General features: G+C 45.3%; 1 protein-coding gene across 1 annotated transcript in view; it reads right to left on the bottom strand.

Moving 5' to 3' along the window:
• Positions 1-5,311, bottom strand: part of LOC311109158 (EMILIN-2-like) — a gene marked incomplete at its 5' end in the record, with an annotated part of 33,089 nt that extends 27,778 nt beyond the window's left edge. The window contains 4 exons of the mRNA XM_084151981.1: positions 208-2,226; positions 2,460-2,647; positions 4,590-4,715; positions 5,154-5,311. Coding sequence (XP_084008107.1) covers positions 208-2,226; positions 2,460-2,647; positions 4,590-4,715; positions 5,154-5,311 — 2,491 coding nt within the window. The remainder of the gene's footprint in view (positions 1-207; positions 2,227-2,459; positions 2,648-4,589; positions 4,716-5,153) is intronic.
• Between the last annotated feature and the right edge of the window lie 7,758 nt (positions 5,312-13,069).

The following is a 13,069-nucleotide window of genomic DNA, read 5'->3' as shown; positions in this document are numbered from 1 at the left end:
CTAATGTTTTGTACACTCCATGTATATTATTATTATTATTATTATTATTATTATTATTATTACATACTGTAATGTAACCAGTGGGAAACTAACTTAGCAGGAGAGAGCCATCGCAGGGGAGCTGTAGGTTTAAGAACATATGGAGTATTGGAATAATCATGCACATTTTAAGCAAGCAAAGTTGTCAATCTCAATGTCAAGTCTTACCAGTGTTCTCAGGACTGGTGGTCAGATGATGTAGGTCCTGGGTGATGCCTGAGAAGTGGTCCTGGAGGTTCTGGTATGTTCTCTTCAATCCTCTGATGTCCGTGGTGTGGGCTTGCAATGTGCCGTTGATCCGGCTGATGCAGTTCCACAGGCCGGTCACATGCTTGTTCAGCCCCTCCTTGATCCTGTGCAGGCTGCTGGAGATGGGCTCCAGCCTACCACACACGTTCTCCAAGCTGGTAACCCGGCTGTCCACGCTGGCAACGTCCAGAGCTACGCCCTCGGTCCTGTTCCTGCAGTGGTCTGCCTCAGCCCTCACCTCCCGGCCCAGCTCCTCCAGCCTGGCCCTTGGCTTCTCTCTCTGGGCCAGGTGGAGCTCTAGCAGGTCCCTGGCCTCATGGGCCGGCCCTGCACTTCTTAGGCAACAGGTGTTCAGTTGCTGGAGCTGCAGGGACTGCTGGCTGAGAGAGAGACCCAGGGCCGACAGAGAGCCCTCCTGCTCTCCCATACGTCCACTAAGAGCTCCTAGCGCTTCTTCCACGCCTATAAGACTGGCACTGTGGTTCAGAAGCTGCCCCTGGAGCTCCAGGGACTGCTGGCTGAGAGAGAGACCCAAGGCTGACAGAGAGCCCTCCTGTCCTCCCATACGTCCTTTAAGAGCTCCCAGCTCTTCCTGCACATCTGTAAGACTGGCAGTATGGTTCAGGAGCTGCCCTTGGACAAAATCTTCCATGTCTCCAAGACTAGCTGAGTGCTCATTGATGCTAGACTCCATTGTGTCCAGGCTGGTTCTGTAGACCTGGAGGTTCTGTTGAATGCTCTCTATGGCCGGATGGTCAGACTTGCACTCCGTAGAGCACAGATGTTCTAGGGCATTTAGTCTGTCCTCCAGAGCCTGAACACTGGTTTTGTGAGAGGCCACCTCACTCTGCAGTGCCTCTAGCCCAGTCTGAGCCCCAGATACGGGGCTGCTTATCTCCACCAGTAGAGTGGTGACTTGGTCCTCCATGGAGCTCATCCTGTCCTCCATAGCCTTCTTCAGGTCTGCGGCCCCCTCCGCCCCCTCTCTCCTCAGCTTCTCCTCCAGGAAGAGGCTGTGCACCTCCACACTCCTCTCCGAACTGTTCTGACGGGCCTCCAGCTCTTCCACACGGGGCAGGAGTGGGTCAGGCTTGGACTTCTTCTCTAGGCTGGACTGGAGGCTCAGCTGGGCCTCAGTGACCCGGAACAGCTCCTTCCGCAGCTCCTCCACCCCTGAAGAGGTTCCGTCTTCCCTCTGTGAATTAGGCAGCTGGTTCTTGAGGTCCTGGATCTCCTTGCGGAGGTCCATCTCTTTGGACTCGAGGAGCTCGGTCAGGCTAAGGTAGCTGTTCTCCTGGCCCTCACACTGCTCCTGCACCGACAGCATCTTATAGTCACAAGAGTTCTTCAGGTCCGCCATCTTGATCTCCATGCCCTCCATCATCTCGTTCTTCAGGGCGTGGAACTTTGTGTCCACGTAGGCGCGCAGTGTCGCATCATTGGCCGGAGGAGCGGGAGGGGGTGTGGCCGGGCTGGCCTCCATTAGCAGGCGGAGCTGTCCGTCATAGTGGTTGACTCTGACCTGGAGGTCGTCCAGTACCTTGCTCTTGGTGTTAATGGTGTCGGTGAGGTGGTTGATCTTGCTTGTGAACTTGTCCATGTCCACCGTGTTGTACTCCTTTTCCAGGGAAAGACCCTGCAGCAGCATGCTCTGCTGCTCCCCACGCACGCTGTCTGGCTGCTGCAAGATGTTGAGCAGCGTGACCAGCATCTTGCTGGCGTCCTCCTGCAGGTCCACTCTCAGGTTGGCTGACAGGCTGGTCATGGCTGCCTGCATGTCTAGAACCTGCTGGGACAGACGCTGTACCTCCTCCTCCAGCGGCTGTGTTGTCTGTTTCCCTCCCTGGCCCCCCACCGGCCCTTGGCCTGTCTGACCTCCTGGCTGCCTCCCTGCCCCCCAGGGGTGGCCACTCTGACCCCATGCCTGCTGCCCCGGACCTACAGGGGGGTTATCAGATGGTTAGGATAAATCCTATTTTCATCTAGGATATGTACATCTAATTGTGGGTGTAATCTATGTTTTACATGATTACATTAGTAGAGTAGTGCAAAACATTCCTAAACGAATCATATGAGAAAACAAGCATACTAGTCATGTATGGGCTCTATATAGGGTTTAGGGTCAGGTATCTGTCTCTACAAGGTGAGGTAGGTTTAAGCAACTCTCCTACCCTGTGTCTCTGGGACGTGACCAGGGGCAGGCGGCAGGGTGGGCCGAGGCCCCAGCACTGTCTGATGGGATGGGATGCCTTTCAGGTCTTTGCAGTCATGACCCTGGTGCCCTGGACAGCACCTCCACTCCAGCTCGGTCACCAGCTTATAGCTAACCTTATACATGGGGCGGAATTGGGTCCGATACCTGGGAAAAATAAAGATGATGGTTAGAAAGAGATGACCTAAAGGTGCATTCACATTTTCTACATTGGGGAGATCGTTTTGACTTAACTTGACTGGCAGTCCTCACGAATTAGCAATGGTAATGATATTCATATTTTAAAACAGATTTAATCAATCTAACCATGAAGGACATCGGGAACAGCTCAAAGGAAAGACTTCAACCAAGACATACTCTAGCAATTATGATCACAACATAAAACCCCCTCAATGTTATTCTACAGTGACCTTCTGCTTTAAAGTTTCAATGGGCCTTTATGTTAATGAAATGTGAACAATGCTTTGTCGAGCAATAAAGATCTGTTTATTTATGACAACAAACTCCAAATGGGCTAGCTAGCCAGTCACACTCCTAATGAATCATGCACTCCTTTTAACGCTGCCTCATATTTTCCACCATTCACACCCAGTCAAATGTGGAACCACGCATCGTCACTGGCCCCAGGATATTATCTCAGAGCTGGCTGCTTGTTGCCCAACATGATGTTCAATCATAACACACATGAAAGCAGCCAACCCAAGGAGAAATGTGTCAGATGCCTCTGATGTTGCACAGGGGGGCTGGGAGTAACAGTGCCATGCGTGCCAGGACAAGCAGTTGCTTATTTACAGTTTAGGAAGATAAAGGGCCTATTCTTCTCAGCTGCACAATCCTTTATCCCCCCCCTTATCTACCATAAAGCTCAATGGCTCGTGGACATTTTACTTGTCGCAGACACTGACAAATAGACCATAAAGAATCAATCAATCAAATTCACTTGTCTCATAAACGTCTAAATCACCCAGAGATGATCTGTCGTAAATATTGAATAATCTGATGATCGGAAGGAGTGAAGACAGATTACAGAGGATGACGGGACAAGTAGGGGCCTATGTCCTAGGTTTATCACTACACACTATCCCAGTTAGTGACCCAACTGACCTAACAGTGGGTGCAAAGATCACAGAGACATACCCTCTGCTGCTGTAGTGCAGTGATAAACTTGCTGATGGCAATCATGAATACAATAGCCTACATTAACAGCTGACTAGTTATTTTCTTTGCTGAGATTTACACAGGTTTAGTTGGAATGCCAATAAACAATGCAATCATGTAACAGTGTTTTGAATACTATTTCTTAGAGACAGTCTCAGGCAGAGGATGGGACCAACCATGGATCCTCAACACTAGAGAGAAATAGTAATGGCATCTTTTTGTAGACACCAACTCCGCCATGATTCGTTAGACAAAGCCTATGAGGAAAATGAAAGGTGTTTTTGTAGGGTTTTTGAATAAATGCCGAAAATGAGGTATGTGGTAAACACAGGCTTAGATCTTATACGTTTTGTTCTATGAAATAATCTTAATCAGCTAATGTCCATTTTTTATTTTATTTGAAGAAGTTGTAAAACAAAAAAGCACATAAAGGCTTCATAATTCATGACTGCTATTATCTCACAGAACAAAACATATAAGATCTCCTGAGCCTGTGTTAACCTCAGACCTTATTTTCGGTGTTAATTCCAAAACCATATTATTTCCCCATTCATTGTTCCATAGGGATGTCTGAATGAACCAGAGGTAACTCATTTCCGGGTTTTAAGACTACACGCTGGCTAGCTCTATTGTTTGATACATATGGAAATCTTATGAACGTTCGAAATTATTGCTGCGTTCACGTGCTAGTCGGAATTCCGAAACTCGAAAATGTCTGACTTACTAACTGGTAGAAGTTATACGCGTGCTGCATTCAACCAGTTAGCATGTCGGAAATTACAGAGTTTCCTAGTTCCGACTAACACTTGAATGCGGCATAAGTGTTCAAAGTCGTCATACTTGAATGATGTTGAGTCACTACTGTAACACCGCTCTTTAGACCAATAAAAATAGCAGCACTCCACCCTTTCGAGCGTCTTGGGGCACTTACATCACTTGTTGCGCGCAGTTGGGCTGATGTTTCGGGCATGGCGCGGACTCCGGCAGCACAAAGCTCTCCGTGCCTCCAACGACCGCACAGCTCACGTTCTTGTGCACAACGTATGCGCACCAGTTTCTGGAAAAGCATTAAATGTGTCACACAAAATGACAATGACGAAAAAATGCCGCCTATTCTATAGAAATGAATCCTTGAAGTCGAATAATCTAAATAATTCTGTAGCCTACCATACATATTTGTTGATTTCATTATTTTATGAGATTGCAGCGAAATTGTACATTACCATTTTTATTCCATTCAAAAAAAAAAAGTAAAAAATAACATAGGCTATATGTGTAGGCCTATAAGAATTTGATTTTTTTGTTCAAATGTCGATGCCAAAAACAAAAACTATATCTAATTCAGTATGGGCCTACAGCGAAAGAGGCATCAGAAATAATTAAAATAAGTATACTCTAGACAATTAAGACAATAATAACCATAAATGATCAGTCAAAACTACACACAAAATTATCAAATTATACATGGCCAAACGTTTATGAAAAATGGACTCACTTATTCCTCTGTCTTTGTTCTGAGCCAGAGTATGCGCTTCCCTGGAACATGTTATACCCCTGGTTATACCGGGACGGCGTTCCATAGATCAATGGAAAGGTGAGCAATAAGGGAAATAATGCCCTTTTTAGGATGAATCCGGTGGGAAGGCAATTCATTTTTATACAACGAAAAAAAAAAAGTAGACAAATGTTAAAAATGTATATCAAGACGTTTTGTTCCCTCTCCCAGCAGCAGCTCGAAAGGCTGACAATGCAAACTTCCTTCCAGGGTGCCTGTAGAAGTGACGTTTGGGGCAAAGCGGCGACCCCCCCACCATAGCAAAATGCGCTCCAAGCTGAACAGCCATCATTTTTTCCCAGTTTCCTCACTTTTCTCATCTGCTTTAATTTGTTCTGACGCCATATGTCCACCAGATGCACATGCGTTTTGCCATATGTTGTTTTTGCAGGATGTCTAGCCCGTATTTTCCGTACATGTGCTTCACATGGCTGCAGAACGGTGTGCAGCATGAAGATAATCTTCGCCCTGTTCGACCAAAGCTAATAATTAAAACAAATGAAAGTTACTCTCCTATCTACCTACTGGTTTCATAGGCTGGCAGAGATACCAACAGACTGGCGTGCACAAGGTCGCATTACAACAATTCATCTAGTTTGTTTCTATTCTTCTGTCAAATTAATCTCTAGCAACATCAAATCATTGAACAGTTTTTTCCCCATATAGAGTACTGATTTCAAATCACTAGCTTGCCCTGCAAGATGGCATGCTAAATTACACACAGAACAGTTCTGTGTGTATTCATTGTGCATGCCATTCTGTTGGCTGGTCTGTACTACCCAAGTGTGGTAATGATGAATTGTCCCAGCGTCATTCTTATAGGAGACAAATGCCCAGTCATTCAGCCGGTATCTTCTCATCTCTAACTACACAATAGTCATTATCATTTTGGCCTCTGTATGGTGCCACCCCCATGGGGATCTTTATGAACTTGTGCATATATCACCACATGGTAATGCAATGCACTAATTGAAAATATTGTAAGGCATGAAGTACACAGAACGCACTGCAGCCTAGAGCGCATCCCAAACCTAGCGCTGCGGACTGCTCCATTGACAATGAATTACTTCCGCCAGAACGCAAAGGGTTTGATTCATCTGGTGGACATGAAGCTTGAGCTCATGTCCCCCGCTTTCTTGAGAACTCGAATTGAGGTGACCGCATGCATGCAACTCGTGACAAAAAGTCGCCAAAGGAAGTGGAACACATTCAGGTCTTTGAAGATGGGCTTCTAGCAATGATCTATCATCTTCTACTGGTATCAGGGCTGACTTAACTTGGGGGGCCCAAAACCAAAAATAAAAACAATTGTAATAAATATATATATATATATATATATATACACACACTGCTCAAAAAAATAAAGGGAACACTAAAATACACATCCTAGATCTGAATGAATGAAATAATCTTATGAAATACTTTTTTCTTTACATAGTTGAATGTGCTGACAACAAAATCACACAAAAATGATCAATGGAAATCAAATTTATCAACCCATGGAGGTCTGGATTTGGAGTCACCCTCCAAATTAAAGTGGAAAACCACACTACAGGCTGATCCAACTTTGATGTAATGTCCTTAAAACAGGTCAAAATGAGGCTCAGTAGTGTGTGTGGCCTCCACGTGCCTGTATGACCTCCCTACAACGCCTGGGCATGCTCCTGATGAGGTGGCGGATGGTCTCCTGAGGGATCTCCTCCCAGACCTGGACTAAAGCATCCGCCAACTCCTGGACAGTCTGTGGTGCAACGTGGCGTTGGTGGATGGAGCGAGACATGATGTCCCAGATGTGCTCAATTGGATTCAGGTCTGGGGAACGGGCGGTCCATAGCATCAATGCCTTCCTCTTGCAGGAACTGCTGACACACTCCAGCCACATGAGGTCTAGCATTGTCTTGCATTAGGAGGAACCCAGGGCCAAACGCACCAGCATATGGTCTCACAAGGGGTCTGAGGATCTCATCTCGGTACCTAATGGCAGTCAGGCTACCTCTGGCGAGCACATGGAGGGCTGTGCGGCCCCCCAAAGAAATGCCACCCCACACCATGACTGACCCACCGCCAAACCGGTCATGCTGGAGGATGTTGCAGGCAGCAGAACGTTCTCCACGGCATCTCCAGACTCTGTCACGTCTGTCACATGTGCTCAGTGTGAACCTGCTTTCATCTGTGAAGAGCACAGGGCGCCAGTGGCGAATTTGCCAATCTTGGTGTTCACTGGCAAATGCCAAACGTCCTGCACGGAGTTGGGCTGTAAGCACAACCCCCACCTGTGGACGTCGGGCCCTCATACCACCCTCATGGAATCTGTTTCTGACCGTTTGAGCAGACACATGCACATTTGTGGCCTGCTGGAGGTCATTTTGCAGGGCTCTGGCAGTGCTCCTCCTGCTCCTCCTTGCACAAAGGCGGAGGTAGCAGTCCTGCTGCTGGGTTGTTGCCCTCCTACGGCCTCCTCCACGTCTCCTGATGTACTGGCCTGTCTCCTGGTAGCGCCTCCATGCTCTGGACACTACGCTGACAGACACAGCAAACCTTCTTGCCACAGCTCGCATTGATGTGCCATCCTGGATGAGCTGCACTACCTGAGCCACTTGTGTGGGTTGTAGACTCCGTCTCATGCTACCACTAGAGTGAAAGCACTGCCAGCATTCAAAAGTGACCAAAACATCAGCCAGGAAGCATAGGAACTGAGAAGTGGTCTGTGGTCACCACCTGCAAAACCAGTCCTTTATTGGGGGTGTCTTGCTAATTGCCTATAATTTCCACCTGTTGTCTATTCCACTTGCACAACAGCATGTGCAATTTATTGTCAATCAGTGTTGCTTCATAAGTGGACAGTTTGATTTCACAGAAGTGTGATTGACTTGGAGTTACATTGTGTTGTTTAAGTGTTCCCTTTATTTTTTTGAGCAGTGTATATACACACACACAGTACCAGTCAAAAGTTTGGACACACCTACTCCTTCAAGGGTTTTTCTTTATTTATTTTTTTACTATTTTCTACATTGTAGAATAATAGTGAAGACATCAAAACTATAAAATAATACATATGGAATCATGTAGTAACCAAAAAAGGGTTACACATATCAACATATATTTTATATTTGAGATTCTTCAAATGGCCACCCTTTGCCTTGATGACAGCTTTTCACACTCTTGGCATTCTCTCATCCAGCTTCACCAGGAATGCTTTTCCAACAGTCTTGAAGGAGTTCCCTCATATGCTGAGCACTAGTTGGCTGCTTTTCCTTCACTCTGCGGCCCGACTCATCCCAAACCATCTCAATTGGGTTGAGGTCGGGGGATTGTGGAGGCCAGGTCATCTGATGCAGCACTCCATCACTCTCCTTCTTTGTAAAATAGCCCTTACACAGCCTGCAGGTGTGATGGGTCATTGTCCTGTTGAAAAACAAATGATAGTCCCACTAAGCCCAAACCAGATGGGATGGTGTATCACTGTAGAATTATGTGGCAGCCATGTTGGTTAAGTGTGCCTTGAATTCTAAATAAATCACAGACAGTGTCACCAGCAAAGCACCCCCACACCATAACACCTCCTCCTCCATGCTTTACGGTGGGAACTACACATGTGGAGATCATCCGTTCACCCACACCGCGTCTCACAAAGACACAGCGGTTTGAACCAAAAATCTCAAATTTGGACTCCAGACCAAATTGTTCTAATGTCCAATGCTCGTGTTTCTTGGCCCAAGCAGGTCTCTTCTTATTATTGGTGTCCTTTAGCAGTGGTTTCTTTGCAGCAATTCGACCATGAAGGCCTGATTCACACATTCTCCTCTGAACAGTTGATGTTGAGATGTGTCTGTTACTTGAATTCTGTGAAGCATTTATTTGGCCTGCAATTTTTGAGGCTGGTAACTCTAATTAACTTATCTTCTGTAGCAGAGGTAACTCTGGGTCTTCCATTCCTGTGGCGGTCCTCATGAGAGCCAGTTTCACCATAGCGCTTGATGGTGTTTGCGACTGCACTTGAAGAAAGGTTCAAAGTTCTTGACATTTTCCATATTGACTGAGCTTCATGTCTTAAAGTAATGATGGACTGCCATTTCTCTTTACTTATTTGAACTGTTCTTGTCATAATATGGACCAAATAGGGCTATAATATGTATACCCCCCCCCCCCCCCCTACCTTGTCACAACACAACTGATTGGCTCAAACACATTAAGAAGGAAAGAAATTCCACAAATTACCTTTTAAGAAGGCACACCTGTTAACCTGATAGAGCTTGAGAGGATCTGCAGAGAAGAATGGGATAAACTCCCCAAATACACGTGTGCCAAGCTTGTAGTGTCATACCCAAGAAGTCTCAAGGCTGTTATCACTGCCAATGGTGCTTCAACAAAGTACTGAGTAAAGGGTCTGAATACTTATGTAAATGTGACATTTCAGTTTTTTGTTGTTGTAATAAATTAGCAAACATTTCAAAAAACCTGTTCTTGCTTTGTCATTATGGGGTATTGTGTGTAGATTGAGGGGGGAAAAACTATTGTTATCAATTTTAAAATAAGGCTGTAACGAAACAAAATGTGGAAAAAGTTAACTTTCCGAATGCACTGTATGTGTATATATATATTTTTTTAACAAATCGATACTTGGAGTCAAAGTATCGATATAAATCATCGTCCAAAATAATATTGAGATATGTACCTATCAATTCCTATCAAGCTATCAAGCTCCATTTTGCTCCAGAAAAAAACCCTGCATTGCATTTCCTGTTGCAAAACACTAATGAATACAACCCTGGTAACATGCTGAATGGAAAGTGGACCTAAAATACACATACTCTGGGACAATTGACACATCCTCTTACTCAACCCTAACGGGTTGAAATGGTGCTTTGGCAGACGGACACTGCCTCTCCCTCTATTTTACATTAGTTTCCTGAGACGGGAGCGTCTGTCCTATGTTTTTCATTAGCCAACTGCTGAGAAACCTGGAGGCTGAACTAGTGCACACAGGTCCCACGAGCTGCAGGTCCAAGTATGACAACATTCTCGCGGTGCTTGGTTTGGCCTAACAAGAACATGATGCTATTTAGTGCTTTTGGAGACATCAAAATGTATTTTGCACTTTTGGAATTCAGTAAATTATTTATTGTATTTATTTATTTTTTATTTTACATTTATTTAACTAGGCATGTCAGTTCACAACAAATTCTTATTTACAATGACGGCCTACTAAAAGCATTCAAATGTAAGAGCATGGAACACCAAACAGAACACTGGATTGAACTTCAGATTTGGGAAATATATTAACTGAACTGGAAGAAGACATGCCAAGTTCGTGATGGGGAAATAAAGTGTAGTTGTGTATATGTGTATTTCTTCTGCTTTGGAAGACTTGGGTTTTCATACCTCCAGAGTCAGAGTCTGAAAATACCTGGCAGCGGACAACCAGTTTGGGTTGAACTGTGACGTTTCCTGCTTCGTCATGGACCTCCACATCAAAGCTAACAGAGGTTCCATTCTCCACAGTGATTGGAGTCTCGTTTCACTTTGAGTGAATGGGTTACCTGTAAAATGATTCACATTCAGCTGACACACTACTATGGAATGTCCTTCACATGTACAGTGCTGCTTGTAAAACACTGTTTAGGCTACACATGTTTTTATAAGGCCTAAATGCTGGCTGATGTATTTTTCCATCCCATGTTGTCACCCTAAGTAGCCCTCCAGCCACAGCTGGACAGCATCTGCAACACCAGGGCAATAATTTACTTAAAAGCCCTTGTCAGGATCTACTGTACCCACAACCCCCATTAAATAGGATTTTTCTTATTATTGCAGAGCAGCAGACCCTCCAATTTATTGCTGTAAATCACTAGTTATTATTTAATATATAACTTCTTTTTTTTTTTAAGCAAAATGGTCAATTCATAGTTTACCAAGTAAACACGTGTTTTCCTCTGAATATCCAGTTGGACACAAGAGTATATATTTTAATTTGTGACTTCTTCAACATAAAATCAATCACTTTACCAGGGAGAAGGCTGATCTTCAGAGTCTGCAAGTGTGTTTGAGGCCAGGCAGGACCACTTTCATGTTGTGCGTCTGCGGAGAGACAATATTACCAAACATTAGTCGGGGATGTAATTTGAGAGAGCTTTCAGTTATCTGTCTCTTTGCGGTTCATCTGGAAAGAGGTAAAGTGAGAGCCCTGCAGCCTTGGAAACCAGTGTCTCTGACCTTGCTCTGGTAGTTGTGCACCACCCCCCTGGCTCTGACATACTGGATGGTGAAAGTGGTCCCACTAGTGGCCACCCACTCATAACTCACTTCCAGGGCACTGAAACACAGTAACAACCACCAGCTAAACAAGGAGGGGCTGAAAATGTCTGTCACCATGAATCACAGGGGCTGAGCCCTGCAGGGAAGAGTTACCCGATTTCTTCATCCCGCCTGCACCTTTTCATACCGCACCCATACAAGACTCCAGCTATGCATTACATTTTTTTATTATACATTTAATGTCATTTAGCAGACGCTCTTATCCAGAGCGACTTACAGGAGCAATTAGGGTTAAGTGCCTTGCTTAAGGGCACATCGACAGATTTTTCACCTAGTCGGCTCGGGGATAGAACCAGCGACCTTTCGGTTACTGGCACAACGCTCTTACCCACTAAGCTACCTGCCGCATTTGGTTTGCTAACTTGCTAGCTAAGTGGCTAGATGTCAATATCAAGCTTCTTTGTTACAGCAGAGACATTCAATCCCCTCCTGGGTCAAGATCCCTGTTGCCTAAATAGTTTAGTGCATAAAAAAAAAATGGCCCCTTGTGTGCATATTCGCCAATACAGTATACCCCGGTATGGTACAGAAATAGTATGACTATGAAAATCTGGATACCGCCCAACCCTAGTAACCATTTCAACTATTTTTGTGTGTAACCTACCTGCATTCCAGAAAGGGCTTGAGGTTGGGAGGGGGACGAGCAGGGTGACTGTATTCATCCACCAGCTCCAGTGGGATTTTAAAAGGCACCCCCACATGGAGCAAGGCGTTCACTGTACCCACCACAAACCTCTCTGCTCTGCCCTATGGGAAAGGAGAGACAGTGAGAGAGGGAGAAAAGAGATGGGTCTTAGGAGATGAATCTGATTGTTACTGGAGAGGGCCAATGCATTATTGTGTTGCAGTCTGATTTCACAAAGATAGTTACCAGCAATGTTTCCTCCTTTTTATTCCGGCACAGAGCAAATTTCAGGTTGGGGCAGAAACTTAAATTTTGCGAGCATTCCTGCATGTGTTACCTGTGAACACGGAGGCTGTACCTACTTTAAAAAAGGTCAAATTCAGCCGTTTTAATCTCCATATCAAATCATTTTGATCAAATCGATATTATAACCGCGATTGATAATAGACAGTACTGTGCAGCCGTCTTCATCGACCTGGCCAAGGCTTTCGACTCTGTCAACCACCGCATTCTTATTGGCAGACTAAATAGCCTTGGTTTCTCAAATGACTGCCTCGCCTGGTTCACCAACTACTTCTCAGATAGAGTTCAGTGTGTCAAATCGGAGGGCCTGTTGTCTGGACCTATGGCAGTCTCTATGGGGGTGCCACAGGGTTCAATTCTTGGGCCGACACTTTTCTCCGTGTATATCAATGATGTCGCTCTTGCTGCTGGTGACTCTCAGATCCACCTCTACGCAGACGACACCATTTTGTATACATCTGGCCCTTCATTGGACACTGTGTTAACAAACCTCCAAACGAGCTTCAATGCCATACAACAATCCTTCAGTAGCCTTCAACTGCTCTTAAACACTAGTAAAACTAAATGCATGCTTTTCAATCGAACGCGGCTAGCACCCGCCCACCCGACTAGA

This window comes from Coregonus lavaretus (assembly GCF_964263955.1).
Source record: "Coregonus lavaretus genome assembly, chromosome: 34".
Lineage (NCBI taxonomy): Eukaryota > Metazoa > Chordata > Actinopteri > Salmoniformes > Salmonidae > Coregonus > Coregonus lavaretus.
This window is presented reverse-complemented; position numbering and strand designations above follow the sequence as displayed.